This window comes from Perognathus longimembris, chromosome 1, assembly GCF_023159225.1.
Source record: "Perognathus longimembris pacificus isolate PPM17 chromosome 1, ASM2315922v1, whole genome shotgun sequence".
NCBI classification, from domain to species: Eukaryota; Metazoa; Chordata; class Mammalia; order Rodentia; family Heteromyidae; genus Perognathus; species Perognathus longimembris.
This window is the reverse complement of record NC_063161.1, coordinates 156,307,177-156,319,302: the sequence shown is the minus strand read 5'-3', so window position 1 is coordinate 156,319,302 and position 12,126 is coordinate 156,307,177. Positions and strand designations below refer to the sequence as shown.

General features: G+C 59.1%; 1 protein-coding gene across 1 annotated transcript; it reads left to right on the top strand.

Moving 5' to 3' along the window:
* The first annotated feature begins 1,621 nt into the window (after positions 1-1,621).
* Ak1 (adenylate kinase 1) lies at positions 1,622-10,386 on the top strand. The gene is made up of 7 exons (XM_048343574.1): positions 1,622-1,714; positions 4,856-4,894; positions 6,236-6,271; positions 6,366-6,529; positions 7,087-7,203; positions 9,789-9,980; positions 10,156-10,386. Exons 2-7 carry the CDS (start codon positions 4,888-4,890, stop codon positions 10,222-10,224), a joined length of 585 nt encoding a protein of 194 aa, XP_048199531.1. The 5' UTR covers positions 1,622-1,714; positions 4,856-4,887; the 3' UTR covers positions 10,225-10,386.
* Positions 10,387-12,126: the final 1,740 nt, after the last annotated feature.

Sequence of the window (12,126 nt, the reverse complement as noted above, 5' to 3'; positions counted from 1 at the left end):
CCGGGAGGAAGGGACGGGACAAAAGCCTAGAAGTGAGACCAACCTCAGCCTGGCTGGGTAGCAGTGAGGAGGCCGCAAGGAGAAACTTTGAGAGTGTGAAAGATGACTCCAGAGCCAGAGGGCAAAAAGCCAGGAATGTTGGCCTGCGGGTGTCTGCCTGGACCCTTGTGGCCTTTGCAGTCCCTCAGGACAGCCACAGGCCGGGAGGCTGCCGGGCGGGGGCTTAACAGGCAGGCGGTGGTGAGGATGGACAAGGCGGGCGGCACTCCTCCCCGTGAGGGCCTGCTTCCAACTCCACGCAAAGGCTGCTGGGAATCTGGGCTGGGCTCGGGTTTCTGGGTAGGATTTCTCCCAGGTCGCCTGTGGTTCTTCAGTCTGCCCACGGGAGGCCACGAGGCCACGTGTGCAGGGGCCCAGAGCAGCCATTTTCTGGGTGAGGGCCCTGGAGAGGGCCACGTGAGCATCGAGGGGGATACAGAAGGCAGGACTCCGGAGGCTGCCCTCCACCCCTCACCCCACCCCTTCAGGCGGGACCTCTCCATAAAGGTAACCCACCTCTCCACAGCCCTCTTTGCCTGGGAGCCTTCAATCACCTGCCAGGATCAAACCTGTTCTTCTCATTTCAATCCCCCGCCCCCCCCAGCTCTGCACCTGTCACCTGGAGATGGATGATGATGAGGCCATGCCAAGAAGGCAATCCCACCTAGGACCACCCCACCTTGTACTCTCCCCCCACCCCCCCAACACACACACCTCTTATCCCTCCCACCCCAGGCCCAGCTTTGAACTTCAGGGTGAGGCAGACCAGGAACCTTTATTTTCCAGCCTTGAATTCTTTGTTTCCTCAAAATTACTTCTTGTGCTGGTTCCGGGGTTTAAACTCAGGGCCTCGTGCTCTCCTTTAGCTTTTTCCCCTCAACCATAGCACTCTGCCACTTGAGCCCCAGCTCCACTTCAGCTACAATTATTGGTGGTTAAGTGGAGATAAGAGTTTCATGGAGGGCTAGGAATGTGGCCTGGTGGTAGAGTGCTTGCCTCATACACATGAAGCCCTGGGTTCGATTCCTCAGCACCACATATATGGAAAAAAAACAAAACACAGATGTGGCGCTGTGGCTCAAATGGTAGAGTGTTAGCCTTGAGCAAAAAGAAGCTCAGGGACAGTGCTCAGGCCCTGAGTCCAAGCCCCAGGACTGGCAAAAAAACAGAACAACAACAACAACAACAAAAAAAAGAGTTTCATGGACTTTCCTGCCTGGGCTGGTTTTGAACAGTGAACCTTAGATCTTAGCCTCCTGGGTTGGTAGGATTACAAGTGTGAGCCACTGGCACCTGGATCGTGCGGTGGGCTTTTATTCAAAGTATTTCATGTCTCTGGGCCTCAGTTTCCCCGCCCCTGTCACAGAAGGAGCCCCCTTCGGTGCAGCAGGCCTGGTACAGATAGCAGGAATAGAAAGCTAGGTGTAGGAGCCCAGCCCCTGGGGTAGAGAGTGAGGTGCCAGTCCTGCCCTGGCTTCCATCAGGGCTCTGCTTAGTCCAGTCCCCCTTCCCTCCTCTCCCTCCCTCCCTCGCTCCCTCCCTGCCATCGTGGAGTGCTGGCTCCCAGCATGCAGTGCGCTGACAGCCTTATAAATAGTCGCCTTTGCAGGCGGCTGGTGAGGACGGGCAGGGCACGCGCTGGCCCCCGGCGCCCACCGCACCCACCCTCCCCCAGGTCAGTGCGCGACTGCCCGACAGTCCCTGGGGATGCCCTGTGGGGGGGGGGCCCCCCGCAGGGAGTGGGGAGTGCCACTGGGGGGAGGGGCGGGGTGTTTGTCTCAGGCTTCCCCCCCCCCCGTGTGTGTGTGTGTGTGTGTGTGTGTGTGTGTGTGTGTGTGTGTGTGTGTCCATAGTTATGATCTGTGTATTTGTATGGGTTCTCTTGGCTGTGGGTTTGGGGTTTTGTGCCACACAGACTGTGCCTTTGTGAATCTCAGAGAGGGAGGGGGAAAGGAGAACGGGGGGGGGGGGGGAGAGAGAGAATGGAGTCTTGTCGCCCCTCCCAGCCTTCCAGACCCCTTTGTCCCAGCCTGCATTCCTGGGGCTCAGGGTCCTTGCTCTTGGCTTGTCCCAGCAAAGGCCCAGCAAAGAGAGGCTGTAGTGGGGCTCCCCACCCCCCAGAAGTCCTGGGGTTGTGTACTTGGAGACCCTATCTGCTGCTACACCACTTCAGGTGCTGGGGGTGGGGTGGGAGGCCGGGCCCCTGCTGGGGAGGAGCCCTGGGGTCCGTGCGTGCGTGGGGGCCTGGCTGCTCCGCTGCCACCGCCCCCCCCCCCGACATGGCAGTAGCCATGGAGAGACCAGAGGGGGAACGCGGGCTTGCCCAAAGGCACGCCGCTGGGTGGTAGAGGTAGGCGTCGAACCCTAGCTGCTTACAGGCTCTCAGAGGCGATCCCTAGGCACCATGCCAGCCCTGTGATGGGCCTGGGGTTGAGGCACTGTCCTCTGGGCCTCCGTTGCTTAGGTTGCCCAGGTGACCACCCCGAGAGACAGGCTCTGCGGCGGAGGCCTGGGCGCTCAGCTGGTAACTCAACTCCACGCTGGACCCCTGGGGCTCCCGGGAGGCCTCCTCACGACCCAAGTTATTTTGGACCAAGGAAGTGGCAGGTGTCCCCGGGACAGAGAAGGGCTTGGGTTACCCGGAGGGGGCAGGGCAGGCGTGTCTCAGGGCTCCGCTGGACGTTCCCCTACCCCGGGTGGCCGAGGTCTCCTTCTGCACACTCAGCGGCACAGAGCGCCGTAACTCACGCCCCGAGCCGGCGTGGCCTTGGCAAGGCTGCTGAAGGCACCAGGCCCGGGGTGACCCCTGCCAGGCCCTGGAACTTGTGTACCCCATCCTCCCAGACACAGCTCTCTCCCAAGCCCTGGTCAGGATGGAAGGAAGCTCCCGGCTTACACTCAGCCCCAGCCAGACCCTGTCAGGTGGAGGCCCAAGGTGCGGCGGAGTATCCGATTCCTGTGCTGTGTGCGATGCTTCCCAAGTTCAGAGAGGACCCGGAGGGGCGGCTCAAGGGGAGCGCACCAGCTGAGAGGGAGAGAGACAGACAGACAGACTCTTCTCTCCAATTAACCACCAGAAAAACTGCCCCAGAGCTTTTCTCCTCCGGGCTAGTGCTCTACCACTCTGAGCCACAGCATCAGTTCTGGCTTTCTGGTGGTTCATTGGAGATATGAGTCGCACAGACTTTCCTGCCCTGGCTGGCTTTGTACTGGGATCCTCAGATCTCACCCTCCTGAGCAGCTAGGATGACAGATGTGAGCCACCAGGGTCCAGCTGCAAGACTTAACTCCAATTAACTACCAAAAAAGCCAGAAGTGGAGCTGGGGTTTGAGCGATAGAGTGCTAGCTTTGAGCACAAAAGCTCAGGAACAGTGCCCAGGCCTTGAGTTCAAGTTCCAGGACAAGCACACACACATACACACACACACAAAAAAACCCTATAAAGTTAAGGAACAATACCCAAGCCCTGAGTTCAAGCCTTACTAGACACCAAGATAAAGAAAGAAAAAAAAAAAAAGGAAGGAAAGAGAAAGAAAAAAGGAGGAGGGAAGATTGATTCAGATTCACAGAGGACGTTGTTGTCTGTGTGGGAGTGGAGGGAGAAATCCAGGAAGGCTTTCGGGAGGAGGTGACTCAGAGCTGAGACCACCCCCCCCCCCCAAAGCCATCACAATAGGAAAGAGACAACCAAACACTGGGTGCTAGGTGACAAGTGCCTAGAGATGGCGGGGGCATTGTGACAGAGTGCAGGCCAGTGATAGTGGCTAAAGCTGCCCAGGTGGCAGAGGCCACATCACCAGCGCCTCCACCAGGTAGGTCGAGGCTTTCTCTAGCTTTGTGCGGGACGGTGAGGAGGTTCTACTGGGAAGGGTTGTAAGCCAGCCAGTGACTTGGCCCGTTGTTTCTCAAAGGAAACATCTGGAACAGTGGCCTCAGACCTTCTTAGAATAAGGAAGTGTGGGGGGGGGGGGGAGGAGGGGAGCTGGAAGCGGCTGGGTAGCGCATGCCCGCAGGCCCAGCGACTTGGGAGGCTGGGATCCGAGGATCACGGTTCAAAGACAGCCGGGGCAGGAAAGTCTGTGAGACTCTGATCTCCATTTAACCCCTAAAAGAAAAAAAAAAAAAAAAAAAAAGGCGGGCTGGGAACGTGGCTCCCTGGGCCTGCTTGCGTAGCTAGCACGCGTGAAGACCTGGGTGCCGTTCCTCAGTACCCCAGCAGGGCTGGAAGTGGCGCTGTGGCTCAGGTGATAGAGCGCTCGCCTTGGGCACACAGAGGTTCAAGGACAGTGCCCAGGCCCTGAGTTCAAGACCCAGGACCAGCACAACACATAACCCCCCCCCCCCAAAAAAAAGCTGGAAGTAGAGGCGTGGCTCAAGTGGTAGTGCCTGCCTTTAGCGGAAAAAGCCAAGCAAGGATGCAAGGCTCTGAGTTCAAGCCCTAGCGTCAGCACACACAGGCAGGCACAATGTCCCCAGGCTGGCTTTGGGCCTCAGTGCCCCCCGTCTTCCGCCTGCCTCTCCGCTCTCCTGGCTCTGGGGAGCGTCGTCAGGAGTCTGGGCAGATGCGGGTCCCATACCGCCCGGGCGTTTCCAGGGTTGAGTCCCATTTCCTCCCCTTGTGCAGCCTCCCCCCCCCCCCCCTTGGTCCTCCTGGAGACCAAAGCTCTCCTGGGACAGGTGAGGCAATGGAAGCCGCCCTGCCTCCTCTGGCTTCCGGCGGTGTGTGCCCCGTACCTTCTGGTACCGTGGGTGAGGTTTGGGGAGGCCCCAGGCGGGCGGGGAGAAGCCCTCACACCCCCATGCCTTGACTTGCAGAGTGCTGACCCGGCTCCCAGGACCTCGGCAAGATGGAAGGTAGGAAGCTCTCGGCGCTGCCTGTGCCATCTATGAAGGGCAGATCTGGGGAGACGGTCTAGGGGGGCTGGAGGTGGTCCTGGGGGCCGTCTGGAGCCTCCAGCCTTCTCCTCCAGCCTCTCACAGGAGTATCACTCCCAAGATTAATTTTAGAAACGACGAGGCTTCCCCAGGGTTGGGGGAGGGGGGGCTCACCTCCCATGCTGGTATTTATGGATCTGAGTCTCTGCTTCTGAGGAGGGTGGGTACTGCCCTGAATGCACCCACTTTCCCCTGTCATCAGAGAGAGAGATGTGGGCCTTGAGGCTGTCTGGACCTTCCTGGCTTCTGTGCGCCGGGACCTACAGGGAGCCCCGGGGTGGGCAGAGAGCCAGGAATGGAGCAGCTCTGATTTCTGGCAGTGCTACCCGCCTAGTCCCTGGCCCTGGGCCTTGGGCCTGGGCAGCTCTTAAGGTACCCAGAGGGCTGGGCTGGTACCACTGGGGGGCCAGCAATCACCTTTCTGCCCTTGGCTCCAAGCTGCCACAGCGCTATGGCTTCTCTCTGCCAGTCCTAGGCCTTGTCCCTCCTCCCTGGGGGCTGCCAAGCCCACCACCTCCAGGGTCAGGGACAAAACCCAGAGGTGGAGAGCTGCTTTTCTGCAGTCACACAGAGAGGTGGCAGGCCTGTTTTGCCACGGAGGAGGAAGTGTCAGGAATGGAAGAACCGAGATCCCCGTTTGGGTTCTGACATGTTAGCTAGGCCTCTTCCTCTCTAGGCTTCAAGTCTTTGGCTCAGCGGCCTTGTGGATGGGAGGCAGATTCTCTCCTGTGAGCTGCATCCCGTCCTGGTCTGTGAGTTCTATCTAATAAGGCAAAAGTTTGAGACAGGAACGGGAGCTCCCCTCCCTGTCTGGACAGGAATTTTACTTGCCTACCGCAGCAAGCTCCTCCCTGGCAACCATCTCCATGGCAACATGCACTGTGGTTGCCAACTCCTCCACCACAGTACTGGTGGGGCAGCCAGGCCTGGGAGGGACAGAGGACACAGTAAAACAGGATAGGCTGTGGTTTCTTTAGTAGGCAACTTGACCCAGGGACCTAGGAAGGCAAAAGGTGACTGACCTCCAGCACCCACAGGGGGGCGCTGTGGAGGCTTCTAGCTGTGCTGTGGTCTTAGGCTCCAGCACCCACAGGGGGGCGCTGTGGGGACTTCTAGCTATGCTGTGGTCTTAGGCTCCAGGCCCTGCTGTTCTGGAACCTCATCTTTTCTGTCACCTCCTCTGGTCTGAGCTATCTCTCTGGCTGTTTTCTAAGTAGTGGCTGAACCTTTCCCCCCCCCCTCCCCCTGCTTTTTCCACAGAGAAGCTGAAGAAAAGCAAGATTATCTTTGTGGTGGGTGAGTCTCAAGTAGGGAGGGTCTTGGGGAGGGACCCTGGCAGCCCCTGGAGGCCTGTATCTCAGGGGAGCTCTGAACTAGGGGGTCCTTGCAGGTGGGCCTGGCTCAGGGAAGGGCACCCAGTGTGAGAAAATTGTACAGAAGTATGGCTACACCCACCTCTCCACTGGAGACCTTCTGCGTGCCGAGGTCAGCTCTGGCTCAGACAGGGGCAAGAAGTTGGCGGAAATCATGGAGAAGGGCCAGCTGGTGCCACTGGTGAGTGGAAGGATGCCGCGGGCCCCCGAGTGCCAGCAAAGTCTGCGGCACACCGACCACGCCTCCCTCGCTCCCCACCGGCCTGGGAGACCCTGCCCTGCCCCTCCCCTCTCCCGCCACATGGGCTTTCTGTCCACTCAAACCACACGTGTCCTTTCCTGCCCGGTGCAATCTTCTCCTCTTGTCCAGCTTTCATCCCAACTCCTCTGATTTGGCCTAAGACACCCCCACACACACACCTCATTTTATAATGCACTAGTCCGCTTCTTTGCCCATACAAACCGTGCCACCCTTGGAGAGAGACGCCAGCTGTCACTTGTCTGCCAGACCCAGAGCTACCCAGGGTGGGGAAGGCCTGCTCCTCTCAGGGCCCAGGACTGGGCTCGGCTGTCTGGGGCTCCGTGGAGCGTGAACCACGCCCCAGCCAAGTCCTCGTCAGAAGATGCCACCTAGAGCGAGGTTCGCCAGCTCAGTGGCAAGACCGGTACAAGCAAAGCCCTAGGAAAGGAGGCTGGAGAAGCGGGGTTCAGGCCTTTCCTTTGGTGCCCTGCCTGCAGGAGACTGTGCTGGAGATGCTCCGAGAAGCCATGATAGCCAAACTTGAAACGTCCAACGGCTTCCTCATTGATGGCTACCCTCGAGAGGTGCAGCAAGGAGAGGAGTTTGAGCGTCGGGTAAGTGGTGGGCTTGGGGGCCAGGCTGAGGAGAGGCTTGTGAAGGTGAAGGTCAAGAGACTTGACCTGAAGACTTTTCTGAAGGTCATTTGTTTATTTATTTATTATTATTTTGGTCAATCGTGGGGCTTGAACTCCGGGCCTGGACGCTGTCCCTGAGCTCTCCTGCTCAAGGCTAGCGCTCTACCACTTGATCCACGGCGCCACTTGCGGTTTTCTGGTGGTTAACTGGAGGTGAGTCTCACGGACTTTCCTGCCTGGGCTGGCTTTGAACCACCACCCTCAGATGGCAGTCTCCCGAGTAGCTAGGATTACAGGCCTGAGCCATCGGCGCCCGGCTTGAAGGTCATTTTGGGAAGTCTAAAAGGTATCGATGGAAGGAAGCATCACACTAGGCTTAGGGTCCGACTCAACCCCGCGAGACGTTGGATCCGTCGTTTTCCCTGTCAGCAAACTGTGGGGCGATGGGTCCGTCAGCTGCCTTGAAGGGAGAGCACCTCATGAACCCCTGGTGACGGGGTCAGGGACAAGCACTGGCAGAGCTGGAACTGTATGGACGACGGACATGAGGAACACAGGAGGTCTGGGGAGAGGTGGCCTGGTTTGGGGCTGGTTGGAGCTGGGGTGCCGAGAGGGGGCATCGATCTCTTTCCAGGGGACAAGGGGAGCCTGTCCGGAGAGAACAGGCATTGGGATGATGGCTTTCAGCTCCTTGGAAATGGAAGAACACGGCCCACAGGGTGGGGGTACCCTACCCAAGCACACGTGTGTCCACAGGAAACATAGATGACCGCGGGACACCTATCCAAGGCCACAGGCACTGCGCGACGCACGCACGCATGCACACACGCACGCACGCGGCACCCACTGTGCACACGAGGGCAGGCACGCAGGCCACGTGTGTGTCCGTACTGGTGCACGCACACAACACACACTCATGTTCCTTTACAAGGCCATGGGGGACGGAGGGCATGGGGCTACAGGTGGCTAGAGGGAGAGTCCACATCTCAGTCCCATCCGGACCTCCGTGGGCTGTAGCCAGGGTAGGTAGGAGATTGTAGTTCCTGACTTCCGGTCTGCAAGAACTCCAAGAAGTCCTGCCTGGCCCAGCCTTGTGTCCTTATGTGTGAAGTGGGGGGTTGGCCAGAGATCCCATGCTGGCTCACGTGTACAAACCGTGTGAGGTCACCTGAAGGCCACCGCTAGAAAATGGGGGCCCCCTGCGGACTAGCTCCATACAGGACTCCGGGGTGTCTCAGCCGCTGATCTCATCTCTGGACACCAGGGGGCGCCAGGGCTTTTCTGAAGGAGAAGGAGGGGATTCGAGATTGGGCCACTCACTCACCCTGGTTTAAGGTCCCGGAGCTCTCCTGGGCGTCAACAGTGCGTGGGTCACTGGCTGGGAAACTGAGGCATCAGCCAGCTACACCTTCTCCAGAGGCGTACCTGTCTGTGCAGTCATCACCTCCACTAAGGGTGGATAAGGATTGTCCCACGAGGGGCCCTGGGGGCTGGGATAAACCTAAAGCTAAGTCTGCTGGGGAGGAGCTCGCCGGCTGATGGGTGATGGGAAGGTGGTGGGGCTTGGAGCTGTGGCCAGGGGCAGCCTTTGCTACTCACAGACTTCAGGAGACCCCTCCCTCCCTCCCTGAGGGCAGCTGTGCCATTTCACCACTCCTGATGTATGTGTGTGTGTGTGTCTGTGTGCGTGTGTGCGTGCGTGCATGGGCAAACACCAGTGCTGGGGCTTGAACTCAGGGCCTGGGCTCCCTCTCCCTTAGCTTTTCCTGCTCAAGGCTGGTGCTCTACCCCCTGAGCCACACTTCTACTTCCAGTTTTTGCGGGAGGTTAACTGGAGATAAGAGTTATACACGATATTCTGCCCGGGCTGGTTTTGAACCTGGATACTCAGATCTCAGCCTCCTGAGTAGCTTGGATCTCAGGCATGAGCCATGGGTGTCGGGCCTCTCGATTCTTTAACCACCGAGGAGGGAGGCGGCTGTGCCCGGCTGACAGTCAAGGTTGCTGTTCTCCAGGGACCCCGTGGTCAGGAGAGGGAAGGGCTGCGGCCTCTGATTCAGTGTGGAGGTCAGTCGGTACGACGAGGCAGAGGACCCACGTCACCCCCCCCACCCCCCCGAGAGGACCCCCTTATTCCAATGACAGTGACATCGCTCAGACCCCCTCCTCCTGTCCGGGCTTCAGGCCTCCCATCCTGGATGGGGGAGGCTTTCACAGGGAAGGGGGCTAAGGCGGGGGGGACGTGTTGGGGGCTGGGGTCGGGTCCACGAAAACCCTTCGGGGGAGATCAGAGTTTCAGCTAACGCGAAAGAGAGAGGTGTTGAGTCAGCCCTGGGTCAGGCTCAGGTACGCGGGAGGAGATCCTGGCGGCGGAGGAGGCCCGGGCAGGAGGTGGGTGAGGGCCCAGGCGCTGGTAGGGCCTTTGGCTTCCTCTAGAGGGCGCTGGCAGCCGTGGAGGAGGGCTGAACAGGGAGGGCCGTGGAGAAGCTGCCTTGGACCAGAGCCCTGGATGGGAAGGTAGGCCAGGAATGGGGTCCCTGTGACACGGCGTCTGCCTCTCGCAGATCGGAAAGCCCACACTGCTGCTGTACGTGGACGCGGGCCCCGACACCATGACCCAGCGGCTCCTGAAGCGGGGGGAGACCAGCGGCCGTTTGGACGACAACGAAGAAACCATCAAGAAGCGCCTGGACACCTATTACAAGGCCACCGAGCCGGTCATTGCCTTCTATGAGAAACGGGGCATCGTGCGCAAGGTGGGCGTCCCGCCTGCGCCGTCCCCCCTCCCATCACTGTGACCTGGGCCTCGGTTTCCCTACTCATGGGAGGTGGATGTCCACTGTGGCTGGCCTGGGGGAGCCAGGCCTGTCTTCCGGGGGAGGTCAGGCTCCTGCTTCCGTCTCGTAGCCCTCACGGCCCGTCTCCCCACAGGTCAACGCGGAAGGCACCGTGGACAGTGTCTTCTCCCAGGTCTGCACTCACCTGGATGCTCTGAAGTAGCCATGTGAGCCCTTCCTCCGCTTGGAGACACCCCACCCTTCCCCTGACCTGTGGCTGTCCTGGCCAGGGCCCAGGGCCTCCGCCCTGCCTCACTACACGCGGGAGGAAGCCACCTTATCCTGTTTTGTGGGCGGCCAAGCACTAAAGGAATTTCAAAGGACATTGCTTTTACTCCTTTTTCTTTGTTTCCAAACCCGGTGGAGGCTCCATCTCCTCTTTTCCTCCTGCTGGGGTGCCAGGCCGTGCAGGCCCCGGGCCACACCAGGCCCTGCGGTCCCCATGGTGGCAGAGGGGCTGGGGGGGGGGTCTTTGCTCTTGGAGCCTCGTGTTCAGGCTGCTCTGCATCCCTGCTACTGAGCCCTTCTCTCTGAGCACGATTTCTACACCTGACCTTTGAGCGATCCTGGTGGCGGGACAACAAGGCCATGGGCTTTGGGGCTCCTGGGCAGTGGGCACGGCCCATGCCAGCCAGTGACGTGGGCAGTGAGTTGATCTTCTTGGCGGTGGGAGAAGTGCTGAGGGTTTGCAGAGGGCATGTGACTAAGTCGGGGAGTGGAGGACAGGGGTGCCTTCTCGAGGAGAGAGGCGGGCCGAAGGGACCCATTTTTAACGCTCCCACCCAGCCCCAGCCCACCCTCTGAGCTGTGTCTACCTCTGAACTAGAGCTGCTGGGCACTGGCGGCTCACGCCTGGAATCCCAGCTACTCAGAAGGCTGAGATCTGAGGTTCATGCTTCGAAGCCAGTGGAGGCAGGAACGTCTATGAGACTCTTATCTCCAAATAAATGCTAAAAAATAAACTGGAAGTGGAGCCGTGGCTCAAATGGTAGCGCACCAGCCTTGAGTGAAAAATCTAAGAGACAGTGCGGGCCTGGGACCTGAGTTTATTAAGCCCCCATACCAAGAGCACACTGAGCAGAGGGTGTGGGTTTTCAGTGACCGGGCTGTAGGCGCTGGGGGTGAGAGCAGCTTGCCTTGGGGGTGCAGGCCCTAGAATGTGCCGGGGACCCTCAGGCTCCCAAAGCAGCACCGCCGCCTCCCCGCTGCGGTTCTCATTCTTTGACTCATCCCCTCACGGTGGACGGCGGGGGAAGGCTCCATCTGGTGCTCACTTTTGTCCTCCACCCCTCTCCCGGTTCTGGCAGGCCCCGGGCTGTCTGCTCGTCCTGAGTCCCTTTCCCCTCACCAGGAGAGCCACTCGGCCATGGACACGTCAGCTTTGCTTTGAAATAAAGGCGTTTAAGTTACAAAAGGTGGGTGTGTTGAGAGAAGAACGGGAAATAAATGAATGGTAGAAGCGGGCATTGTCCAGGGTGAGCCTTCTGTTGGGCTAGGGCTTGGGGTGAAGATCTTGGGACTTATCTTGTGTGTGCCCCACAGGGCCTCGGGGAAGCAGCAAGCTTAGCCTAAATCACTCTGCCCCCTCACTTTTAGTGCTGAATCTCTCTCTCTCTCTCTCTCTCTCTCTCTCTCTCTCTCTCTCTCTCTCTCTGTGCACCAATACTGGGGCTTGAAGTCAGGGCATATGTGTACTCACTTGGCTTTTCTGCTCATGGCCGGTTCTCTACCACTTGAGTCACACCTCCACTCCCAGTGTTTTTGCTGGTCACTTGGAGATGAGTTTCACAAATTTGTCTGTCCAGGCTGGTTTTTTTTTTTTTTTTCCAGTGCTGGGGCTTGGATTCAGGGCCTGGGCACTGTCCCTGGCCTCTTGTTGCTCAAGGCTAGCACTCTACCTCTTGAGCCACAGCGCCACTTCCGGCTTTTTCTGTTTATGTGCTGAGGCATCGAACCCAGGGCTTCATGCATGCTGGGCAAGCACTCTACCACTAAGCCACATTCCCAGCCCCCCCCCTCCCCCGGCTGGTTTTGAGCCATCATCTTGGTACCCAGGATACAGGTG

Excerpts from the sequence above, each read along its gene's own strand:
- Ak1 (XM_048343574.1), top strand. Across the intron at positions 6,272-6,365 it reads CAAGATTATCTTTGTGGTGG|GTGGGCCTGGCTCAGGGAAG; the intron begins GTGAGTCTCAAG and ends GGGTCCTTGCAG. Across the intron at positions 9,981-10,155 it reads AACGGGGCATCGTGCGCAAG|GTCAACGCGGAAGGCACCGT; the intron begins GTGGGCGTCCCG and ends GTCTCCCCACAG.